At 36.7% G+C, this 26,158-nt stretch overlaps 1 protein-coding gene across 1 annotated transcript; it reads left to right on the top strand.

The window, feature by feature from the left end:
* Positions 1-15,695: 15,695 nt before the first annotated feature.
* Positions 15,696-25,094, top strand: LOC121135325 (vomeronasal type-1 receptor 4-like). Its single transcript, XM_040733852.1, has 2 exons — positions 15,696-16,586; positions 24,996-25,094. Exons 1-2 carry the CDS (start codon positions 15,705-15,707, stop codon positions 25,092-25,094), a joined length of 981 nt encoding a protein of 326 aa, XP_040589786.1. The 5' UTR covers positions 15,696-15,704.
* Positions 25,095-26,158: the final 1,064 nt, after the last annotated feature.

Raw genomic sequence — 26,158 nt, 5'->3', positions numbered from 1 at the left:
CCAGAAATTGAGGTTATCTCTTCTACTCAGGGCACTCAAGGCTAACCTCACCCAAATGAGAACTTTTTAAAGATCAACCAAACTAATCAAAAACACACAAAGTAAAATCAAACATTTAGTTTATAATACCTATTTTGGCGACAATGTGTACTCCAATATTAAAATGCAATGGTTCTCAACATGTTGGACTCAAAATCTTGAGGGGTAGGAGGTATAAGACCATGATGTATGTGTCTAAGAACAGACAACCTGTTTACAAGGCATTTATATTACAATTCATAAATGTTCAAAATTACAGTTATGATGATGCAAAAAGTAATTTTATGTTTATTTGTCACTACAATATAAGAAAATTTTTAATGCGGTGCTGCCTTAGCAAGGTAGAGAATCACTGTTGCAGGGGTTTATTCTGAAGAATCCAAATTGCAATGTTAGTGAAGACACAGGCCATAATACTGTGGAATCAAACCAACAGGATTGTAGGTCAGTACATACAGGTGGAGACAATTTCCCTATCTCAGAAAGAGCTTTTCAGTATAGAAACATGAACTTATTTTAATCTGACCATTTTTCTTCCACAAGTGTCTGTAATCATAACAATATTTGAAGGAAAACAAGTAAAATCTGTGAAGGCAGTTCATCGCAGACCTCCTTTGAAATATATTGCTTCTTAGGTAAACCATGCTGATTCCACAATTGAGACTCTGAAGGAAGGTGTGGTCAGTCACTCTATTAGAAAGTGTTAATTCTAGAAACATGAAGTGTCAAATATACCTTCAGCTTCCATCAAATGACAAAGAGCCAGAGCAAGGTGTTGATTATTGTTCCAACCTGTTGTTTCTTGCCTCACATATGTAGATGCTACAATTTTTCAAGTGACATCACTGGTCTGAAAATGTAGTAGAAATATGGATGGAAAGTGGTCATCTTAAGAAAACTGTCAGCCCCACAAAAGCAGATGTTCCATATTATTTCATGCGAAATCAATGAACACAAAGGAATCAGAGTAAAACATGAACAACTGAGGAGAGAGAAAGAACAAGAGAGATTTAGAGGGGGAAATAGATGAGATTATCATGGATGAAAATGACTGAATCACATAATTCACACATATTGAAATATCTTAATGCAATATTTTTCCTATGCACTTTCAATATAAGTTTTAAAATAAAAAGAAATTAAAACATGTCACTGATGCTCTGTGGTCCATTCAGTTAATTTTACTTCAATGAGTGTCTACATGAATCCATCTCCTATTGCTCTGTAATATCTACTCTCTAGAAAGTTCATCAAAATACCTTAATTATGTACAATTATACTTTTACATATATGCAGGAAAATATACTTCTGTCCTCTTCATCCTCCTAAGGAGTAATGTTAATTAGATACTTAATTTATAGTAATTATTTCTCAGAAATGATATCTATTTTGTGAAATAATAAAAATGTTCTACTGTGGACTCCTTTGTTTTCATACAGTATGCACATGTAATAGATGTATTAAGTATTTTTTTCCTGGAACAAGTTGCCTAATGAAGAAAACACAAGGAAGCAAAGGTAGTCAAAATAAGGAAATATGGAGTTGTGATGAGAGAGTAAATGTATTTGTTACTGTTGATTTCAGAGTCAGGAAGGAGAGAGAAACTGCCTGTGCTCAGTTCAATTTCCCAATTTCTGAGATACATGCATAGTTCAGCAGGAAGCACATCACCAATGTTTCTATCCAGCTTGAACAGTGAACGACAGTAATGATAGGCATAATAGATTCTGAATTGGGTGCATTACTGGTAAAATTTTTACTGTGGTAACCAGCAACTTTCTGGATGGATTTATCCCAGAATCCATGTTTGGGAAATATATGGGCTCCATGGAAAAATCCTGCTATCAATTTGATAAAGGAACATTTTGATAAACAACCCTCTGAAATCACAAATGTTTACCTCTACATTGTTGCAACATTTAAATTCATCGGAGGAATTTCTTTGTGCAGTGAAAGTGCTTATCACACTAACCAAAGTGTATAGAATAAAGTGACTCTGTAATGGCCCATGGCATGAAGAATATCTGTATCATCCTCACCATGAGGATCAGATAGCATCATGGAAAAAGGGTGGAAACATTGTGAGAGGCAGATCAGGGATGATCAAAGATGAATATATCTGCTCTCTATGACAGGAAGACTGCACACATGTACCCACTACAACTTGGATGCCTGCATAAGACCTGAGCATTATCAGACTTCTAAACATTCTAGTGTGAGGGAGGGTTTCATTATTTACCATCATATATAAAGAGCTCTTGACAACTGATGGTTTTTAGAGAGGGAAGGTCAGTTTTTCTTAGAGACATAGGCTTCACATAAGTCAATCAAGCTCCAGAGGATGATCTCACACGCTATGTTTATATTACATACACTGCAGGAGTTGCTTGTGGTGGGTTATAGATAATATAGACTTTCAGTGTACTGGGAATTTGGTGCTGGATCTGGAGGTGTAAGAAGGACAGTTAAGTGGTGAACTTGATCAAAATATACTGTATTGATATAGAACACTCTCAAAGATTTACTAAAGTTTTTAAAAATATACTAATAATCCTCATTCTGTCTTTAGTATGTACAGGAAAACAAGCAGCTGTATACTACAATTAATGCAAAGGAAGTTCAGAGTAAAATAAAATCAAATAATAGGCAATAAATTGCATATTTATGTAAATTGAAGAATGGAATGGAATACAGTGTAGTTCAAATTGAATGACATTTGCAGAGTGAAATTAATGTATCATTTAGGAAATATGGCTAGAAGAGAAGAAGACAAATAATATCCCTTGCATCCCTTTTTCATGTTTTGCAGAGTCTAAAATATCTCTAAGTATGTTTGGGTATTAGAAAAGCCTGGAACCTTGCCCTATTTCCTCAACTGCATATCCTTAATATCAGCTCTTTGTGTCTTCTGCATTAATCCTTCCGACATTGTGGGCTCAGGTTGTTTTCTTCCTATTTCCTCCAAATTGCTTCACTGGATATGCTCCTTTGATTTGCATATGTTTGAAGTGTCTTGTAATTGGTATGAAGTCATTTTGAATTTCCTCATACCATTAATTGAATGATATTGTGCATCTAGAGTTGAGTAGAAAATCACTTCTGTAGTAGAATGGGGACCTGGAAATAATAAAACTGTATGTCAGTGCCCAGAGTCTCATCTCAACACAGGACAGACTCAGCCTTCCTGCCCAGCACCTACTTATATGGCATCACACAGCATACAGGTGACAATTACTTTCCTATCAAGATATAGATAATTATAGACTTGAGACTTAACTAGGCATGGTGAATTTATCACTGTGAGGAAACATTTTCAAAGGAACTATAAAATACATTACTGCTTGATGTAGACAAGCCAATATCCAACCCTTCCTTTAAAAATATAATTATTTCCACATCATCTCAAAGGTAATCCTTGATACCTTCCCACCTTAAAATGGAATTTTGTTTTGTTCTGTTATAGTCAAGATAGTATTTTTCCTTATAACCACATATAGAATAAAATATTTCACTAAAATCTTGAAAGACTTATTTACACTTGCCATTTTACTGTTAAATAAATATTTATGTCAAATGAAAACTTATGTATAGAAAGATTTATACATCTGATTTATTTTGTGCACATGAATATTTTTCCTACATGTATATAAGTGCATCATGAGAATGCAGTGCCTGCAGAGGCCAGAAGAGGGTATCAGTGCACACCCATTCTCATGGACAGCAACATCCACCCATATGTCCATTGTAGAAATGACAGAAAATCTCTTGAACCAGAATTGATATGTAGAATTCTGTTTTGTGGATGTCAATTAATTGATCATGGACTGCCACTGGATATGAGTGTGTATTCTGCAGGTAAATGCAAATTGTTCCTGGATGACGTAAAATATAAAATCATTGTGTAGCTATTGTTAAAAGCCCAATTACTGGGGCATAGTGGGATACCCTCACTTCTGTGACAGCATGTCTGTTAGTGTCCTTATTTACATAGTTGCTTTGAGACTCCACTGCTCTATCATTGTGTACATTTCTAGGAGAGATACTTGTTCCTCTGTCTCTTGTAATCTTTCTTCTCAAAAATAAAGAGACAGAACTACTGCTCAAAAAAATACTTATATATGTACCCTCATAGAATGCTAGAATGTCTTCTGGGGCTTTTCAACTCAAAGCTATTTGACAAGCAAACAATCAAACAAAATCCTGAACTATGATAATGACAGATATTAATGTTAACATGGAAGAAGTTATTCTAGTGACTTGTCAATGATAGATAAAAGGCTGCAGACAACCAATGAATACTAAGATTAGGAGAAACAGTCTTCTTCAGGGGAGAATCTCCTAATTGGTCATCAAATACCTATTTGTCAGCATGGAAAACTTATTCATAAAAATAACATTGTATGCAATATGGAGGCTGTATTTAAGAAAGTGTGTCTCTGTGTGTGTGTGTATGTGTGTGTGTGTATGTGTATGAAACAGCATATAATGTAACACAGGACATGAATTTGAAAAAAGCTATGTGAAATAATATTATGGGATATAGGCAGGAAAGAGAAAGTGGAAAGTGGTTTAAGTATAATTAAATTTCAAACATTATGATTATCTACATATATATATATAAAATTAAAATTTTGTGGTTCATGACAAAATATGATTTTTCACTTTCCCAGAATATTCTCATGCCATCTTTGTAAATTACTTTGTACTACATTCTTATATTTCTAATATTGTTCTAACTAACTGTAATATCATGCTTTATATTTTACTCTTACTTCATTAAATGTCCTTCTCAGATTTGCCTATGATTTCCTAAGGAGTACTAGCAAATGGGGATGATCACTTATTTGAGAGTTAAGAAATAAATTGAGCCAGGTTGTGGTGGTAGTGACACATACCTCTAATCCCAGCACTCAAGAGGCAGACACTTGTGGGTCTCTGTGAGTTCGAGGCAAGCCGGGACTACAGCAGCCAGTTCCAGGACAGGCTCCAAAGCTTCATAGAGAAATACTTTCTTGGAACAACCAAAAGAAATAAAGAAAAAAAGTGAACACAAACACAAACAATATAAAGGCAGACCTACCTGAATTATACCTGACATCTCAATGGAAACTATGAAAGCCAGAAGATCCTGAACAGTCATCCTACAAATGCTAAGTGAACAAGGATGCCAGCCCACTACTATATCCAGCAAAGCTTTCAATTACCATAGATGGAGAAAACAAAATATTCCATGACAAAGCCAGATTTACACAATACGTATACATGAATCCAGCTCTACAGAAAGTGCTGGAAGAAAAACCTAGACTAACTAGATAACTATACTCACAAAGACATAGGCAATATAAAACCCCAGTTTACCAAACACCAAAAGAAAAAATGGAGGAGAATCTACACACAATAATTCCACTAACAATAAATCAAGCACAACTATCAATGATCATTTATATCCCTCAGTTTCAATTGTTGCAACTTGCCCATAAAAAAACACAGACTAGCATAATGGATATGAAGACAGAACACATCCTCCTGTTGCATACAAGAAACACATCTCAACGTCAAAGACAGACGTTACCTCAGAGTAAAGGGTTGGGAATAGATTTTCCAATCAAACAGACCAAAGAAACAAGCGGGTGTAGCAATCCTAATATCTAACAAACTAGATTTCAAATAAAAAAATGAAAAGAGATGAAGAAGGATATTTCATATTCATCAAAGGAAATGTCCGTCAAGATTAAGTCTTAATTTTGAACATATATTCCCCAAATACAAAGGTATTCATGAAAGAAACATTACTAAAGCTCAAATTGCACATAAAAACTCACAAGCTAGTAGTAGGAGATTTCAACACTCTGCTCTCACCGCTAGACAGGACCTCCAGATAGAAACTTAACAAAGAAACAAAAGAACTAATAGAAGTTATGACCCATCTGTGTTTAACAGGTATCTATAGAACATCCCACCCAAACAAAAAAGGATATACCTTCTTCTCGGGGCCATGTGGAACTTTTTCTAAAATTGACCACATAATAGGAAACATAGCAAACTTCCACAGGTACAAAAAATTTAGAATAACCCCCTGTATCTTATGAGACCATCATGCATTAAAATTAGAATTCAATAATAACACAAATCGCAGAAAACATACAAACCCATGGAAACTGAACAATGCAAAATTGCACCATCCCTGGTAAAGGAAGAAATAAAAAAGAAATTAAAGACATCCCGGAATTCAATGAGAATGAAAACACAACATACCCAAACTTATGGGACACTTTGAATGCAGTGGTGAGAGGAAAGTTCATAGCACTAAGTGCCCACATGAAGAAACTGGAGAAGAGTTACACTAGAGAATTAACAGTACAGCTGAATGCTCTAGAACAAAAAGAAGCAAACTCACCCAGGAGGAGCAGATGCCAGGAAATATCGAATTGAGGGCTGAAATCAATAAAGCAGAAACAAGGAAAACATTGTGAAGAGTCAATGAATCAGAGTTGGTTCTTTAAGAAAATAGACAAACCTCTGTCCAAAATAACGAAAACACAGAGAGGGAGCATGCTAATTAACAAAATCATAAATGAAAAAGGGGACATAACTATGGACACTGAGGAAATCCAGATGATCATCAGGGCATACTTTCAAAATCTGTACTCCACAAAATTTAAAAATTTAAAGAAAATGGACAATTTCTTGGATAGATACTGCTTGCCAAAACTCAATCAAGAACAGATAGACAATCTCAACAGACCTATAACCATTAACGAAATAGAAGCAGTCATCAAAAGTCTCCCAACCAAAAAAAGCCAAGGCCAAGATGGCTTCAGTGCAGAATTCCACCAGAAATTCAAAGAAGAGGTAATTCCAATACTTCTCAAAGTACTCCGTGCAATAGAAGCAGGAGGCCCACTGCCAAAATCATTTTATGAGGCTACAATTACCTTGGTAACCAAGCCACACAAAGACACAACTAAGAAAGAAAGCTATAGACCAATTTCCCTCATGAATATCAATGCAAAAATCCTCAATAAAATACTAGCAAATGTGATTCAAGAACAGATCAGAAAAATCATCCACCATGATCAAGTAGGCTTCATCCCAGGCATGGAAGGATGGCTCAGCATTAAAAATCTCTGAAAGTAATCCACCATATAAACAAACTGGGAAAGAATTAACCACAAGGTTATCTCACTACATGCTGAAAAAGCCTTTGACAAAATCCAGCGCCCCTTCATGATAAAGGTCCTAGAGAGATTAGGGATAACAGGAACATACCTGAACATAATAAAAGCAGTATTCAGTAAACCAATAGCTAACCTCAAACAAAATGGACAGAAACGCAATGAAACTCCTCTAAAATCAGGAACAAGACAAGGCTGTCCACTCTCTCCATATCTCTTCAACATTTTACTTGAAGTTCTAACTAGAGAAATAAGACAACAAAAGGAGATCAAGGTGATATAAATAGGAAGAGAAGAAGTCAAGCTTTCACTATTTGCTGGCATAACTGGATATTGGCATACAGAAGACTGCAGATAGATCCAAGTCTATCACCTTGCACAAAACTTAAGTCCAAATGGATGAAAGACTTAAACATAAATCCAACCACACTGAAACTCTTAGAAGAGAAAGTGGGAGATACCCTTCAAGGACGTGGTACAGGAGACTGCTTCCTGAACATAACACCAGTAGCACAAACACTGAGATTGAAAATTAACATATGTTAAAGAGAAGCTTTTTCTTTGCTAGCCGCTTTGGTTTATCCCCCGCCAGCCGCCTGGGCTCTGCCTCTTTGTAGTCCCCAAATAAACACACAGGACACTGTATTAATTATGAAGCTGTTGGCCTTGCTTGTTTCTTACTGGCTAGCTCTGACTTAAGTAATTACCCCATAATTGTTCATCTAAGTATGTTTCTTACCGGAGAATAGTTCCGGGCTTCCTACCCCCATGGCGTTACATGTTGACTCTCTTGTGTTTCTCCTTCCCAGAGTTCTCCTGGACTCCTAGTCCTGAAACTAAGAAGCTTCTGTAAGGCAAAGATGCAGTCAACAAGACAAAACGGCAGTCCACAGAATGGGAAAAGGTATTCACTAACCCCACATCTGACAGAGGGTTGATATCCAAAATTTACAAAGAACTCAAGAAGCAAGTCTCCAAAACACCAAAGGATCCAATTAAAAAGGGGGGTACATAACTAAATATAGATTTTATCAATAGGGGAGTCTAAAATGGCTGAGAGATACGTGAGAAAGTGATCCACATCCTTAGCCATCAGGGAAATGCAAACCAAAACAAATATGAGGCATCATCTTACTCCTGTCAGTATTGCTAAAATCAAAAACACTGAAGATAATTTATGCAGAAGAGGATGTGGAGAAAAGGGAGCACTCCTCCCCTGCTGGTAGGAATGCCAACACGTACAGCCACTTTGGAAATCAGTATGGAGATTCCTCAGGAAAATGGGAATCAATCTACCACAAAACCCGGCAATTCCATTCTTAGGCATATATTCAAAAGAAGCAAATCCATACAACAATGATGTCTGCTCCACTATATTCATAGCAGCATTATTTATAATACCCAGAACTAGGAAGCAACTTAGATGCCTCTCAACTGAAGAGTGAATAGAGAAAATGTGGTACATTTACACAATGGAGTATTACTCAGCAGATAAAACAATGGAATCTTGAAATTCACAGGAAAATGGATGGCACTAGAAGAAACCATTCTGAGTGTGGTAACCCAGTCACAAAAAGACAAACATGGTATGTACTCACTCATATATGGATTTTAGACATGGATCAGGATAGTGCCAGTCTGCACTTCCACTGACAGAGAGTCTGGGAAACTAGAAAGAAACTAAGAGACATATGCATGTTACACTAGAGAAGAGGAATGAGGCAAGATCCTCTGAAAAGATTGGGAACATGGTGAGGGGTGGGTGTGGAGTGGCAGCTGGGAAGAGAAGATGGGGAGAAGAGGAAGAGAGAGTAGGTCATGGGGGAACAGGAAGGTTGAGTGGGGGATAGAATAGGGGGAGAACAGGATGAGAAATACCATAAAAGAAGGAGTCATAGGTTAGAAGACAGATCTGGCACCAGTGAGACTTCTAGTGATCTAAAGGGATTACACCAGCTTGCAAGCTAAGCAATAGTGGAGAGACCACCTTAATGCCCATTCCTGATAATGAAGTTGACGTCTACCCTATATGCCACCCTAGAACCTTCATCCAGTGACTGATGGAAGCAGAGGCAAATTCCCACAGTTAAACACTGAACTGAGCCTATGGAACCCAGGGACTCAGAGAAAGGAGCGATGAGCAAATTGGCAAAGAATGTGCTGGCAAAACCTGCAGAGACAGCTGATCTGAACAAGGGGGAGCTCAAGAACTCCAGTCCGACAGCTGGGAGGCCAGCATGGGACTGATCCAGCCCCCCTGAGTGTGAGAATCAGTGAGGAGGCCTGGGCAATCTATTGGGCGCTGGGCAGTAGATCAGTCTTTATCCCTGGCATACAACCCTAGTTTGTGTGTCCATAACACAAAGAGGGATGCTCTCTCAGCCTGGACTCTTAGGGGAGTGCCTGGACCCTGTCCTGAGTGAAATGACAGACTCTAGATATCCTCTATGTGGAAGGAAGAGGGGATAGGGTGGGAAGCTGGGGGGGCATGGTCGGGAGGATGTGGGAGGAGTGGAGGGAGAGGGAACTGGGATTGACATGTGAACAAGCTATTTTAAATTAAAGTAATAAAACAGCTAAAAAAGAATAATAAACTATTACCTATTATTTCATCTTCATAATTATGATTAGTATATCTCTCAACCTCCATTAGATAAGCTTCTTTTTCACTCTATATTATTAACACTCAGGTCCACAACTGTCATAATTGTTGGAAGGTTCCCCTTAAAATAGAACCTCTATAACATTACTTATCCTCCAAATACTAAGGGATCGTCATGGAAGAAGAGACAGAAAGAGTGTACAAACCAGAAGGCCCAGGGTATTAAAATGAAGCACTTTTTGCCCAGACTAATTAGTGCACTTACAAACATGAATCCACTTGCTAGGATAACATTCACGAATATTGCACAAAGTAAGTAAGAAAAAATTCCAGCATAGTGAAAGGGCTCAGGAAGTTTCACACATATCTGAATAGCTACTGGTCACAGGTAGCTTCTGTGAAAATAATGTCACACGATTTTAAGTGTTCAAAGTTTGAGATACTAACCGTGTTTCCACAGGTTCCCCCAAATTAGGTGCTTTCTATATTCATTCATTAGACACAGAGTTTGTTTTGTTTTGAGATATGATATTAACAGAAATTAATGATGGGAGGTTATAGAAAGAAATTGGAAAGAAGTTAATGGGAATGGACTGAACACTTCATGAGAATCTACGAAAAACTCAAAGAAACAATTTAATTACAAAATGTTATAGTTTTTATTTTTAAATAACTAATGTGATTTGTGCTCGTGAAGTCAGTGAAAACTGCATCCCATGAGATAGGGGAACTGCATTTACTTTTTTATGAAGTCGACCTCACCCTTCACAGGAAATTTGTTCTGTCTTCAATGGATCCTGAAAACTCAATGCTTTCTACAAAGACTTTGTCTCTGCAGAGCTATTCAAAGGAAACAATTAAGTATGTGTGCTAATGAGCAAATGGAGAAAGTTTCATGAATTATTTTGTCTCCCAAAGCCAATGCTGTCATTGCCACTGAAGGTGAAATGAAAATTGCAAATCTGGAGGGACAGGAGTTCAATGACTTATAACTCAGGTTTGAGCTGACTCTCTTCCAATTGCTTCTTAAGGGTCAGGGTCTGCAGAATGACATCACCATCCTGCAGATGCATGAAACCTGGTGAGTACTTTGTATTTCAGTTGGAGCAGAAGAGTCAGTCAAAGGAAGGGTCCTGTATAATAGCCCATGTCTGGTAGTGGGAATCTGAGGAAAATACTGATCTATCTTACATAGAGAGAAGTCACGTGATTAATTTCACAACTAAGCAGCGACTGAGGATTATAGGCATGTTCAAACATTGCGCCTCAACTTGTTGGTTCTTAGTATAATATAAGTTACCCACGGATGGTGACAGTTGGTATACCAGGATAATGCAAGCCACCTATCTGTTAAGGTGCTCAAGGGCCATTGCAATAGATCAATATGATAATTCAGCTTACCGTCCATAATGTGTTCATTAATTTGAAGTCCTATTATTATGGTAAACTTAGGATTTAATTTCCATAGTGGATATTAAAATGGAAATAAAAGAAGCACACAACCCTGGGAAGATGTAGGATATGAATATGTTTCTGAAGTAAAAAATAATCATTCTTATGAGACACTACGTTAATCATTTGGTTATAGAAGCAGTAGTAAATTTGCCTGTAGTGAAGAGCCAATGGTAAAATGACATCTTTCAAAACTCTTTAACGTGGAAAGGTGACAAGGAATGTAATGTAGTGTATCACTATTGGACAATCACTGCCAGGATCATAATATTTAATAGATAATCAACACAGTATGAGGGTAGGGTGCGTTTACATATTGACGTATTACAATATTTCTTCAGCAACCTCACAGATGGCCTGCATTATTCTGGTGTTACACATAGTCACCCTCAGTTTGGGATTTATATTACAGTAAAAACCAAAAGACTCACACAAGATTAAGACCATTTATATTTTTTCAGTCACTCCTTTGTAATTAAATTATACTTGGGTTTTCTCTCTCAGTTCCACCAATCAGTATTTACCCCAGATTCACATTAAAGGTTTTCTCATTTGTATTATTCTTACTCTGATGTTGAGCAGAATCTTATACAATAAAGTCTCATATGTTTATTGCTGTTACCAACATAACAAAGGGCCTTGCACACAGCTGGCCTGGACACTACCACTTAGCTAATTTTAAACCACACTAGTATTAGACAATACTTAAAGTTTCACATTATTCTGACTATTCTTAATTATCTCATGTGTACCAACTGAGTTTCAAATAATCATGAATTCCATTATAATAGTTAAATTATACAATAATAAAACAATCCAGTGGTGCTGGTGCAAAACTTTTATCTCATTTGTGAATTACAGGAAGGAAGGTCTCTGTGAGCTTTAGATCAAAATGATCTACAAATGGTGTTCCAGAAAAAACCAGAGCTACATAATGGCGCCCTGATTGAAAACAACAACATGTATAACAATTACCAAATACATGTAGAATTGTAAAAAATGGTTTTGGTAATTTAAATTTCTCCTCATGATGCTATATGTTAATCACGTGTTAGAATTTAATATTGCATTTTGTACACAGTAATAGTGTTAGAAATTCATTGATTGTTAGACTATCTCTGTCATCTTTATCTTTGCAATATCAACAATGCGTATTTACAGTGGAGACATAAATACTTGGCGCATATTATACATGTGAAATTAAACTTGGAGTTGTGGCAATTTTCTATTATGTCAAACAACACTTAGAACACGACTTTTTTACAATCTTGTAAGCCTTATTTGCAGTTTGCATTTTTCTGTGGAGTCAACATTCATATTAAAATGATAACTTAATTGTGTAAAGATGCATTTATTCATCTATTTTTACTTTGTATATATGAATGATTGTGCCTGAATGCATATGTGTGCCTTATGGTATTCAGTCCCAACTGTGGCCACAAGAGAGTGTCAGTCTACACTGAAACCAGAATGCAGTTAATTGTGAGCCAACGTGTGGGTGCTGGGGAATAAACCCAGGCTGTCTACACCAGCAGCAAGTCTCTGCCCCACTGAGCCTTCTCTATAGTCCTCTCAAATGCCAGCCTACAGCAAAAAGAATACAATTACAAAACAATAAAGTGAAGTTTTTTTAATTTGGGAACATAACCTGAGTGTCAGAAGTGAATACATTTAAGAACATCTTTCATGGCTTTTTGACCACAGACTGAGGTCAATGTGTTTATGCTGTACTATCCATGTTCATGTCCATAGTGCATTTACTTTGCCTCTAAACAGTTTCATGGATAAGTAATTTGTCCTCAGTGTTCCTAAGGTCAGATAATGACAGTTATAAAAATCAAAGAGGTGTCAAATAAACATGATTTGTAAGTTGTCACTGCTATCTGCTGTATAATTACTTAACACCTAAAAATTTATTTGCCATTATTCACAAAAAATTTAAGAAGTAAACTAAGTGAATATTTACTATCGGGAATATCGGGGTTCAGTATATGTGACCAGTAGCTTTGTGTGAAATACATTAATGGCTGTGAAGCAAATATTCATTATCATAATTGGTAGAGTGAATTTATAGATCTGCACAAAGACATGGTATCATGTAATGGAGGTTATTGGTTCCTACTTAATTTCTATAGCATCTCTTCTTCACTAAAATGAACTCAGGTAAACAGTGAAAGTACTTAATTTTCAAATATGTGGTACAGATATTTCCTGGTCATTGTCATTACAGAAGTCTCCAATTATTCCACAGCAGGTCTTTTCATGAAGAATCTTGTCAATACTTGTAGCTTTCTCTATCCTCATAGATGCAGTTGAGTAGGCCATTGGCCTAATTTCCTAGAAATATCCCCAGTGTCCTGCATGTGACAATGACATATATGAGGACTTTTGTAAAGCATCCATGTGTTTGTTTTCATGTGTCCACTGTTGGACAGTTTATCCAAAGTCATGTTGAAGTTCTTATGCATATGATGAAGCAACAAAAGCATAAATAAAGACTATATTTGAGGTAATATCCCGACAAATATTTCAATGAATTCATATATCAGTCAGTATCAGTGTTCAAAATATCAGATGATATTTGTTGAGAAAGTAGACTCAAATACTGAATCCATGAGTATATTGCATAGATGTCAGGTGCCATTCAACCAGCAGGCTTAAATCAGACTTACTTTTGTTTACGATTTACACTTTTTTATTTTAAGACTTAAAAGTAATATCCATGCATTGCCTGGGAATTTCGCAAGTTAAAAACCAACTGGAAACCAATAGATTCAGCAAAACACAACACTTTAAAATTTTCAAGGGTTGCCATGTATACAGGATTCTATCATGTATATATTGATTAATTGATCATGAGATTGTACTGAACACATGTGGCTAATATGCAAGGTGATGAATGGATTTTAAATTCCAAATTTCTTCAGTTACGAACAGGAATTTACTTTGTTTTTTTGTGATGGTTTGAATGAAAATTTATATTCCCATAAACTCGTGTGTTTGAATGCCTGGGGGTACATGGATTGACACTATTAGAAAGTGTAGCAATGTTGGAGGAGGTATAGTCCTATGGGGGGAGGGTTATCATAGTAGGGGCAGGTTTTTACTTCTATATGCTCAAGAAATTCCAAATATTGGACTTACTTCAATATTTGTAGCATTTGTATCAAGATGTATTTTAATACTTTTTTCTTTTTTCATTTTATTGCCTTTTTTAGTTAGCTTAAATATAGCTAGTTTCTTTAAGCCTTTTTCCTATTTAAATTTTTGGTTGACCCAGTTGTTCATCTATCCATTTCTCCAATTCTACTTCAGATTATCTGTTGCATGCACATTATTTTCCTTCTATTCTCAAACATTGTGTGTTTTCTTTCCTTCCAAGGCTTCTCTCATGGAAACTCATTTTAACTCTCTCATGTGTCACATTTTAGTTACCTGGGATCAACTTGTATTCTTTCCACTTAAACACATTTTTCCAACACCAATAGATAATAATCCACATTGACATGGAATATAAGCTACTGATATTTACGGGTCTGTCTTATCACCCTTAATAGAATGCTTTCTACACTCTGATGTATCCAATCCCTTGGATGCTCCACAGTGCCAGTGCATGGAGATGGGAGACTGCTACTATCTGATAATTCCTAAGGGCACAGCTCATATCTCCATTTCGTTTAAAACTCTTTAGATCCCAAGTTACATAGCCCACTACTTCCCAGTTTTTTCTTTGTTCATGTGACTATCATTGCACTGTTGATTATTTTGTGTAACAACTGGATTTTTCCTAGGACTTCATGGTTGAGCCTGGTACTGATTCACAGCTGTTTCTGTCTCCTGCATCAAGGACATCTCACCTCCATAAAGAGGATTTCACACAACTTCTCAAAAGACCATAGGTGTATTCTGAGTGGTATTATGAAATTGTCACTTTGTATCTTTTATTTTTAGATGAGATATAAATTTAGAATTAATACATTGAACTTTTGTCAACATTATTTAAATTGTTTTCTTTTACATGATGACTAAAATAGCAACTTATTCTGGAAATAGTGTATTTGTTCTATAGGTTGTGAAATTTCATTGTTTTCCATAGGTCAATGTCACATCATTGGGAATGTTTTTTACTATGAAACATGATGGCTCTCCTTCCATCTTATGTGCTTTCTGAGTAATTGCTCATTCTCACAATAGTATACATGCAAAGTAACTCCTGTCAAACTCCTGGCAAACAAGGTCTTTCCAGTGGCTGGGGATGGACTTGAACACCTGATCTTTTTTTATACCTTTTTTTAGCATCTTGTGTTTCAGTCTCATAGTAGCCCAATCAATTAAAAGATTCTTCTGTCACTGAAGGCTGTAAATATTTCTCAGTATTTATTTGACCAGAGGAATAGCAGATCCCTATACTTAACAGAATTGTGCCAAAGCACGGAATGGACTTATGGAATCTGGCAATCAGGTTTATTTACTTATCACAGACTACAGTTGGAATTCTGGGAAATATCTCTCTAATTTTCTACTATCTAGTCCTTTATTGCAGAGAAAACACATTAAAGCCCACAGATAGGATACTCATACACATGATGGCAGCCAATGCTTTGATCATTCTCTCTACAGGAGTGCCCCAAACAATAGCAGTTTGGGGACTTAAGCATTTCTTGAATGATTTTGGATGCAAGCTGCTGTTGTACTTGCAAGGACTTGGTAGAAGTGTGTCTATTGGCACCACCTGCCTCTTGAGTGTCTGCCAGGCCTTGACCATTAGTCCCAGGAAATCATGTTGGAAGAATCATAAAATCAAATTTGAGAAAATCACTGGCTGCCACATCTCCCTCATTTGGATTCTGTTCATATTGATTTTTCCATACACATTTCTTAATACTGATATCAAAAATATGACAAGAAAACGAGATTTTGGTTTCTGCTCCATTGTAATGTTGGATGGAATTGGCCCTTCCCTCTATGCAGCACTGGTGGTCTGCCCTGAAATATTCTTTTCTGTGCTCATGGTCTGGTCCAGTGTCTCCATGATTGTCATTCTGTACAGACACAAGCAGAGGGTTCAACATATCCGCAGCACCCATGGTTCCGACAGAAACTCTCTTGAATCCAGAGTCACACAAAATATTCTTATTCTTGTGTTTATCTTTCTGGCTTTTCACACTCTTTCCTCCATCTTAAGAGGCTACATTTTTCTTTTATATTATCATAATTGGTTGTTGGTGAACATCAATCGCATTACTTCTCTCTGCTTTCCATCATTTTTACCATTTGTTCTATTATATCGTTACTCTATTATACCCAAGTTTTGTTTGGTCTGTATAAGAAATACAAAAAATGTAATCTCATTTTAAAAATGAAAATGATATATTTTCCTTGGTATCCAGGAATTTATTCAACAGTCACCTTCAATTTGTCTATACAGAACACTATGTTGTTAGCCACTTGTCTTTATAAGATTAGCTTAAATGAATAAGAAAGTTTTGTTGGCTGATTTAGTCCACAGTTATATGATCCAATTCTCTTGTGTGATGCACATTGTGCTACTCAACTTGACCCTGTGAGAGTCTTTACTCTGCTCACCCAATGTGCAAAGAATCCAGCAAAATGCTATCAATAAAAATGCCATTGTTGTGGCTTTCATTCTATAACGTGATTTGGATGCTTGATGATTTGACAGAAATCTCTGTGTAGTCTATTCTACTACTGAAAGAGTACTATGAATACTGAAAGAGTTACTATCAATGAACCTGTGTGTCAGGATTCCCTCTTCCCATTACAACTGCCCTGGCCTGTATCAATACCAGAAACAAAGAGGTTTAAAATCTTTCACCTATTACAAAAAAATCAATTCAAAATGGCCAACATGATGGATGGTTTTAATATAATTCTGATCCTTGTTTGCTACTATTTGATAGCAATTTTACCAACATCAGTGATATTGATGTGTATGTCTTCTCTGACTAGCACGATCAAATGAGAAAATCCATTTACCAGCCCAGATGTCAGAAAGTGTTTCAATAAAATCCTCACTATAAATTCCATGGAGTGTCTGATCATGAATAGATCACATCTCAATGTAATAAAGCTTGCATAATATAAAACAACACTCAAGGGTTAGGACACAAGCATCATATATGCAAGAGGCACACCATGACTGATCACCTTAAGTTGTGTTGTATCTTCAAAACTGTTTTCTATATGATACCATAATTAAGTAATGACCTGCAAACACAACCCATTTCCATTTGAGCTATATTTATAAGAGGATGAATTGTGAGGGAGAGAATGCACAGAATAAAATTAAGACAAAAGTGGACATGAGTTGATGAGATGATTCTCAATGAAAATGACAGAGACTCATGAATCAAGAGTATGTATCACTGTAAAGAGGACTTGTAAATGAATGAAATTGAGTCACAAATCAAATAATTGTCAGTAGAATAGAGAGAACATAGGGAATCTTCTAAAATATTTGAGTTGGAAGGAGTCATAGTGAATAGTAGATACAGATGATTGACAGTGCTCTTTAGGCTGGGAAAGTCACTGATAAGGAGCTTAAACTAATGAAATCACTGATTCAACCAAGAGATTCCTGTGTGGAAAAGTGATTCAATAGACACCAGTGACGTATTTGGATATCAAGTGGATGTCTAAAATTCAAAGTGGTAAAAAGAGGGTGGATATACACAGTGATTTCACAATGACCCATGAAGCCACTGAACCTTTCTGACCATAGATAACAGCCTATTGTGCAAAGGTATCATCATGCCTCAGAGAATATATGACTCAAATAACATTTGCTCTGAACCCAGGGCCCATGCTTGCCCAGTTTTAGACTAAGTAGTAGCTTTTAGCATTCCTTGGTGTCTTCCAAGTGTTGACATGTTGCATTTAGAGCTATGTATTGTAAGGTCTGAGACTGTACTTGGAAGGCTCCCTACATTATGGGAATCATTATTTTGTGTAATTTCTGTGCTATAATGAAGGTCTAATACCAGAGGAGTGCCATGCCATACTGAAATATCCTTATCTGAGAAAGACTAATAGTCTGCATGGTCAGACGCTATAAACTCATGACTCTGTACTGTCCATTTTACCAAAATCTATTTACAAATGCAATAAAATCCAAATCAAAGCCCCCATCTCAATTTTCATAAGAACAGAAAAAAAAATAACACTCATGTGGAACGACAACAGACCTAGCTATAAAAATCCATCCTGAGCAGAAAGAAAAATGCTGGAGTAAATACCATTCCAGATATTAAGAAATATTACAGAGACAATAAAAACAATATGTTGTTGGCATATGAAAATATATGAAAATCAATGGGACCAATTGGAGATTCAAATAGGAGGAAATGTAATTCAGCCATTTAATATTAAACAGTATGCCAAAAGTATATGTCGGATAAAATAAATCCTCTTCAACAATTGGTGCTTGCAGAATTGAATTTCCACATGCAAAGAATGAAATGAGACCTGAGCCTATCACTTTGTATATAAAATAACTCCAAATGGATCAAAGCTTAAATGTGAATCCTAAAGCAATGAAACTCTAGGAGAAACTATAGACAGGATGCTGCATAATATAGATGTAGGAAAGCACTTTCTGAACAGAACTACTTTTGTTCAAGAAGCAATGAAAACAATGTTTCTTTTTATTGAACACACACACACACAGACATAAATACATACACAAGCACATACATATTTGTATATGATGTGTATGCATATGGTTTTGCTGTTTAGTGTCTATCCTGTTGTTGGTTTAATACCTGCATAAACCAAAATTTCTTCACCATCCATGGTTCTTTACTTCAAAGCCATTTACAGACAAGGACTTCACGTAGAATCCTTCAGTATTTTAATGCCATTCTGAGACTTCTGAGACAGAGAGGGAGGACTGACCCTTGTCAGGTCAGCTCTTTCTGGGGTTAAACCAGCCCAGTCTGAACTCCTTTGTTCATCAGTCCTCCCTCTGTGTCACTGGCTTTCTTGAGTTCATCTCAGTGCCTAGCCGTGGGAGTCTGACTCTTCTTCCATCAGCCACTGAATTTGGTTCTGTTTCCCAGACTCTCTGGCCATGGGATTGTAGGCTGGCATTCCCCAGATCTATGTCTAAAATCCATATATGAGAGAGTACATGCCATGTTTCTCTTTTTGTGACTGGGTTACCTCACTCAGGATGGTTTCTTCTAGTGTCATCCATTTGCCTGCCAATCTCAGGATTCCATTGTTTTTTTCTGCTGAATACTACTCCATTGTGTAAATGTACCACATTTTCTCTATCCTCTCTTCGGTTGAGGGACATCTAGGTTGTCTCACTCCTGTCAGAATGGCTAAAAACAAAAACACCAATGTCAATTTATGCTGGAGAGGATGTGGTAAAAGAGGAACACTCCTCCATTGATGGTGGGAGTGCCAACTGGTTCAGCCACTTTGGAAACCAGTATGGAGATTCCTCAGAAAAATGGGAATAAACCTACCACAAGACCCAGCAACTCCACTCTTAGGCATATATCCAAAAGATGCCCATTCATACAACAAGGATGTCTGTTCCACTATGTTCATAGCAGCATTATTTGTAATAGCCTGATTTTGTTATTCTTTATATTCTCTCTTTCTGCCTTTTAATTCATTAGATAAGAGTTTGTAAATTTTATTGATTTTCTTAAACAGCCAAGGTTTTGTTTCTTTAATTCTTTGTGTTTTTGCCTGTCTTCTCTTCTGTGTGTGATTCCATTATTTTGTTCTGAAACTGTCATGTGTGCTGTTAAATGATTAGTACGAGATCAGTCCATTTGTTTTTTTCCTTTGATTGATTCCTTTTTTTGTTTGTTTTTTGTTGTTTTTATTGTAGATACTCAGTGGCAATAACTTGTCTGTGGAAACCCCAATCATTGTGTTCCATAAGTTTACATGTGCTGTTCATTAAATTTCATTAAATTATCAAATTTCTTTACTTTCTTCTTTAAAGTTTGTCCTGAAGCATTCTCATTCAATAGTCATTTGCTCAGTTTTCAGTCATTCTATTGTTTCTGTTGTAGATGCTATCCTTTAATCCATGGTTGTCAGATGATCTGAATTTTATTATTACAAGTTTTTGCATCTGCTGAAACTTGATTTGTGTCCAAGTTTGCTGTCTATTTGGGAAACACTTTATGAGGTGTTGTAACAGAGGCATATTCTTTGTCTTTGACTTGTATGTTCCAACACATCTATTAGGTCCATTTGCTTTGTGAAGTCAGTTATCTCTAGTCCTTCTCTCTTTAGTTTTTGCCTGGATGGCGTGTCTTTTGGAGGTAGTGGACTATTGAAATCAACTTCTATCTGTGTGTATGGGAACATATATTATTTAGTTCTCTATCCACACTGAATAATTTTGGTTTGAAATATGCCGTGTTAAATACTGGAATGGTTACTTCAGCATGCCTTCACACCAGTTTTCTTGGATTATCTTTTATCCTACTATTTCACTAATGTAATGTCAGTTCTTGAAGTTCAAATGTGGTTTTTAGATGCATATAAAGGATGGATTTTGATTTTCATTCAATTTGTAAGTATGTGCATTTTAACAGGCTATTAAGACTCTAGATATTGAGTGATGCCAATGTGAGGTGCATGCTTTGCTCATGTGTGTGTTTCCAATTCTTTGGATTTGCTTGCCTGGGATTATTTATTCCTTATGTTTTATAGGGTGTGAGTAAACATCTACAATTGAAAATTTCCCTTTATCATCTTCCGTGTGGCTAGATTTATAGATATTGTTTAAATTGGTTTGTCCCTGGAATACCTTACTTTTTCCATCTATGGTAATTGCAACTTCTGCTGCTTATGTTAGTCTTGGCTGGCAGGTCTGGTCTCTGAGTTTCTAGCACATCTGTTCATGCTCTTCTGCTTTCAGAGCCTCCCTTAAGAAACAACACACTATTCTAATATGCTTGCCTTTATATTTGCTTGATAATTTTCACTTGCTGCTTTTAATATTCCTTCTCTGTTCTCTTCATTAAATAATTTGAATATTTGTGCCGCGAGGACTTTATATACTGCTCCATGCTCTTTGGTGCTCTATATACTTCTTTTAACTTGATGGGCATCTCATTATTTAGGTAGGGAAATTTTATTCTAGTATTTTGTTGAAAATATGTTTTCTTTGCCTTCTACCTGGGTTTATTTTTCTTCATCTATTCCTATAAATCTTTGACTTATGAGTTTGTTTCTACTATGTATTCTTGAACACCTTAGATTCTCCCTTATCTATATTTCATTCTATTGGTGAGGCTGTCTGCTGAGGTTCCTGCTTGATTTTCTAAATTTTTAGTTTCCAGATGTCCCCCAGTTTGGGGTTTCTTTATTATTCCATTTCCATTTTCAAGTTTGAATCATTCTATTCATTATCTTTCACGGTATTTTCATAAATCTTGTTCCGGGATTTACTAATTTCCTCTGGAAGGACCATTATCATATTTGTAAAGGCTAATTTCAGGTCTCTTTCACGTTCTTTACCTATGATGGAATATTCAGAGCCAGCATCAAAATGGTCTCACTGCTCTAGTGGAGACATATTATATCCTGTCTGTATTTGTCATGCTTTTCCAACTTCATTTGGGCTCTTGGGTTTAAGAAATTGTGATTCAAGGTGATGGTATCTGATCTTGTCATTTTTAGGGGGATCATTTTGTTCCTTAGATTTGACTTCATCTCTGATCATTAGGAAAGTGAGGTGGCTGAGGGTTTTCTTCTAGGAGAACTCTTCTGAGGTATTCATAGGTATGTCCACAAGGTAAAATATTTTCCAAGGTACTAGAATTTTTGCATTTATGGCTGTGGATGTGCTAAAGGGCAGCAGAGTCTGCAGACGACCACACAGGGAGAAAACCATGGTGCTTTATTGTGATCTGCTTAATCCCCTGTGAATGAAAGCACAGTGCAAGGAGAGGCAGAAACATGTTTTCTGCTCCAGAGTTGGGGATGAAATGGGCATTTTACTTGGAAGAGGAGTGGGAAGGGTGAAAGTCTGCAGCTTGCCTGCCTGCTTCTCTGGCTGGAGTGGACTGTGGGTTTTCAGGTAGTGGCTAATGAAGTTAGTGTCTAGGATAGAGCAATGTTTGGCGGGGGAAGGGGGGATTTACGGGTGTGATCCAGTGGAGGGAAATGGGGAGATGGGAGAAGGGAGAAGCGAGGCTTTAGAAGGTGTTTACTGAGGAGGTGAGAATGAGACTGGGGTAGTGGATTTGGAGGATTTGAGGGAGGAGTGAATATCTGAATTAGTTTTCCTGCCTTGGAGTTCCCAAGGAATAATGTTTAAATTTGATAGTATTTGCCTTTTCCCATGTTAATTCTTCCAGTCTAAAAACAGTAAAATTGTATCATGTATTATCTTCTTTGAGATCTTGGTTTTGAAATTTGGGGAGTAAAGGGATTCTTTCCTTTTGTTTAACTGTATTCGTAGGTACTCACTTTGGAGGGAGGTACAGAAAATTGGAAAGTTTGATTCTTTCTTCCACCAAGAGTATACTTCTGGTATATATGAAGGCTAGTAATTATTCTGTAATTTTTTTTTTTGGTTTTACGAGACAGGGTTTCTCTGTATTGTTTCAGAGGCTATCGGTCCAGCCCGGCCTCGAACTCACAGAGATCCGCCTGCCTCTGCCTCCCGAGTGCTGGGATTAAAGGCATGCGCCACCACTGCCCGGCTGTAATTTTTATATCTAAACATTACATAGTATATTGTATAGGTTATACTACATACAGAATTATGTCGTCCACAATAAGGAATGTTAGATTGTATTATTTGCCTATTTTAATAATATTATGTCCTAGACTTTTTCTTGTCTAATTTCTATTGTTTGAATTATCTTCAAAATATATCAAACACCTTATTTGAAAAACTGAAACAGTTCCCCTGACTCAAACTTCCTTCTCTTCCATGTCCTCCTCTTCCCTCCTCTTCTCTCTGTCTCCTTTTCCAGCCACCTCTTCCCTCCCCACATGCTTCCAATCTTCTCAGGAGATCCTGTTCAGTTCCCCTTCTTTGGGATATCATGCATATCTCTCTTAGGGCCTAGGCCCTGCCCCCAATGAAATGACAGCCTCTGGAGATCTCCCAGGGAGGGCCTTACCCTCCCTGGGGAGCAGAGTGGGGATTGGGTGGGGGCTAGGTGCTTGGTGTGGGGTGGGGGAGGAGGGCATAGAGAGGGAGCTGGGATTGACATGCGAAGCAAGCTTGTTTCTAATTTAAATTTTAAAATGTAATAATTAAAACTAAGATTAAGAAAAACTGAAATACAATTGGATGTGGTAGTACACAACTTTAATAGCAGAGCACTACAGACAGAAGCAGGTACATCTCTCTATAGAGTTCCAAGCCAGCCCAGGCTACAAAGTGAGTTTCAGGACTGCTATGGCTACATAGTGAGATATTTTCTCAAAAACATTATTAATTCTAAAAATAAATAGAAACTGAAACTATCAAATGGAAAATATTCTATAAGGTTTAGGGGGACAGTATAACTTTCAAAATTAAATTCAATAACACAGAAAACCTGGAACTAGCCACAGATATCAGTAGATAATTCTAAATGAATTTCAAGAGTTTCTAGACAGTACAACAAAAAATAAGGAGAGTGCACAGTCAGCCACCAGAATAGGAGGGATTCTTTATCAGTAATGTGATGGAGGGAATATTTTCACCCTTGGGAACAGCACATAGAGAACAGGTGTGTTTCAACCTAAATAAGAACATTCCTTTAGAAAGATAAGAAACTTAGAGAATACCAAATAGATTGATTCAGAAAATAAATTCCACACATACTGAGGAAAGAGAGAATCTTAAAAGCTACAAGGGGAACAGTCCAAGTTACATATAAAGGCAGTCCTATAAGAATTATATCCTCAATAGAGATTTTAAAGGCCAGAAAGACAGCAGTAGCTTCTTTTCCTGGGTTCCTGGGTTCAATTTACTGTACACTCATGACGCTTCACAACATTCTGTAATTCCTGCCTTAGAGGATCTATCACTCTCTTCTTTCATGTAAGTCACCAGCAAAAGTTTAGTGCAGGCAAAACATATATACATTTAAAATGGAATATAAAAAGTTAAATCAAGCAGTGGGTCAATGGTAGAAACCATAAGGAAGACAGATATTTGTCCATATTATGAGAGAGATTTTTTTCTACAACACATATCAAAGATGTGAGAGACACGGGTATCACAACTGATGAGCAGAAAGGGGCTGAATGCAGGGAAGCATGCAGCTAGGAATGCAGCAGCATCAATCAACCTCTTGTTTGGGTTCCTGGTAAGAATAAGACAAAGAGTTGAAATGGAAGAGAGACCAAAGAAGAAAACAAACATGGTCACCAGTCTCAGAATGGTGTGTGTAGCTCTGTCCTCTGGGCTAAGTCTCAAGGAGAGACTGTGACTATGAATGTGTTGAACTTGCTGCTTGTGCTTGTGCAGGACAAGGACCATGGATCCACTAGCCAAAATCATGAACACCAAACATATAGCATCAATGGCAAAGTACAAGACTGCATTTAATAAAAATATATATGTTTTTGGTACAGGTGATGAACAGTATCTGTAATTTGTGCTCATACTAATATTTTGAATGCCCCTTGGGCCAGTTACTTGCATAGGAATATACATATTTACCAAGAGTTGCAGGATCCAAAAATAGAAGCCACAGACACCAACACATCTTGGGCATCTCTTACAGAGCTTCTTACAAAAACAGAATCTGGGACAAAGTTTGGTGGTCTGGAAGCCACTCAAAAGGCATGTGGTATTAATAGAAACCCCTCTGGCAACACGGTGAAGATAAAAAACAAGTTTACATTCAGCATCACCGAAGAAATCCTTCCATCCAAAAGCTGACATTGTCTCAGGGATCCCTCTGAAGAAGAGGAGTAAGTTGTTGGCAACAACCAGTTGGTTGAGGATAGGGTCTGTGGGTCTCATCTTTTGTCCAGTGAGCAAAGTGAAACCATAAATACAGAGAAGCAAGGAGTTTCCCATGATGCCTACTCCTGTCTGGAGAAAGAATATAATCCCCACTTCCAAGTTGATATCACTCATCATTTACACATCAGGGGGACAAAGATTTTAATTTGAGACAGAAGGAAAAGATTTTTAAAAAGTTACTTTCTTCAACCTCATAATTTATATTGCTGAGGTTAAGCCGTATTATTACTGTTTCTGTAAGACGTGATATTTTACATTCTCATTTGTAAAATATTTGTTTTATGTGTGAGGGTATTTATCTCCAAGTATATAATTTAATCATGTGCAATCAGTGCTTGAAAAATCCACAAGGCCTCAGATCTCCAGGATGTTTATGGACTACTATGTAGGCACTCAGAACCAAATTTATGTTCTCTGCAAGATCAGAAAGTGTTCCTAACCACTGAGTCAACTCTCCTTCCCCTAATTTTCTTGTGTACCAGAATTGTAAATTAAATACTTGTTGGTGTGTTCTATGTTAAGTTGGTATACTCTATTTAAGATATATCTTTAAGGGTGTCCTTAGTATTGTAAGTCCCATAGTTACAAAATTAAATTAACATATTCATATCTCCTAATAAAGTTACCCTGAAGATGAACCTGAAATACGATATGAGAATACAAGAAACATAGTGTATTATGTTTTTTCCATATGAATTAACTTGAATACAAAGAAGTATGAAAGGAAAGTCCCAAATCATTCCAGCCTACAAATATGCATTCTTGAGTTCACAGTTATGATAAAAAACATGAAGGATTAAAAACTCCATGGCATAGAAGAACAAATACCAAACAGTGTAGATGGAAAGAAGCAAACATTTGTTTATTTCCTTTTTAGTTTGTTTTAATATAGTTTGCATTATATATATATGTGTATAT

The sequence above is a fragment of the Mesocricetus auratus genome, unplaced genomic scaffold, assembly GCF_017639785.1.
Source record: "Mesocricetus auratus isolate SY011 unplaced genomic scaffold, BCM_Maur_2.0 Super-Scaffold_100037, whole genome shotgun sequence".
NCBI classification, from domain to species: Eukaryota; Metazoa; Chordata; class Mammalia; order Rodentia; family Cricetidae; genus Mesocricetus; species Mesocricetus auratus.
The sequence above is the reverse complement of the archived record's forward strand: the minus strand, read 5'-3'. Positions and strand labels throughout refer to the sequence as shown.

What these genes read in the sequence shown, in the direction of transcription:
- LOC121135325 (XM_040733852.1), top strand. Translation starts at nt 15,705, where the DNA reads ATGGACTTATGGAATCTGGCAATCAGGTTTATTTACTTATCACAGACT. An exon ending in TTATACCCAAGTTTTGTTTG is followed by an intron (nt 16,587 to 24,995) that starts GTCTGTATAAGA and finishes CATCTCTTACAG; the next exon opens with AGCTTCTTACAAAAACAGAA.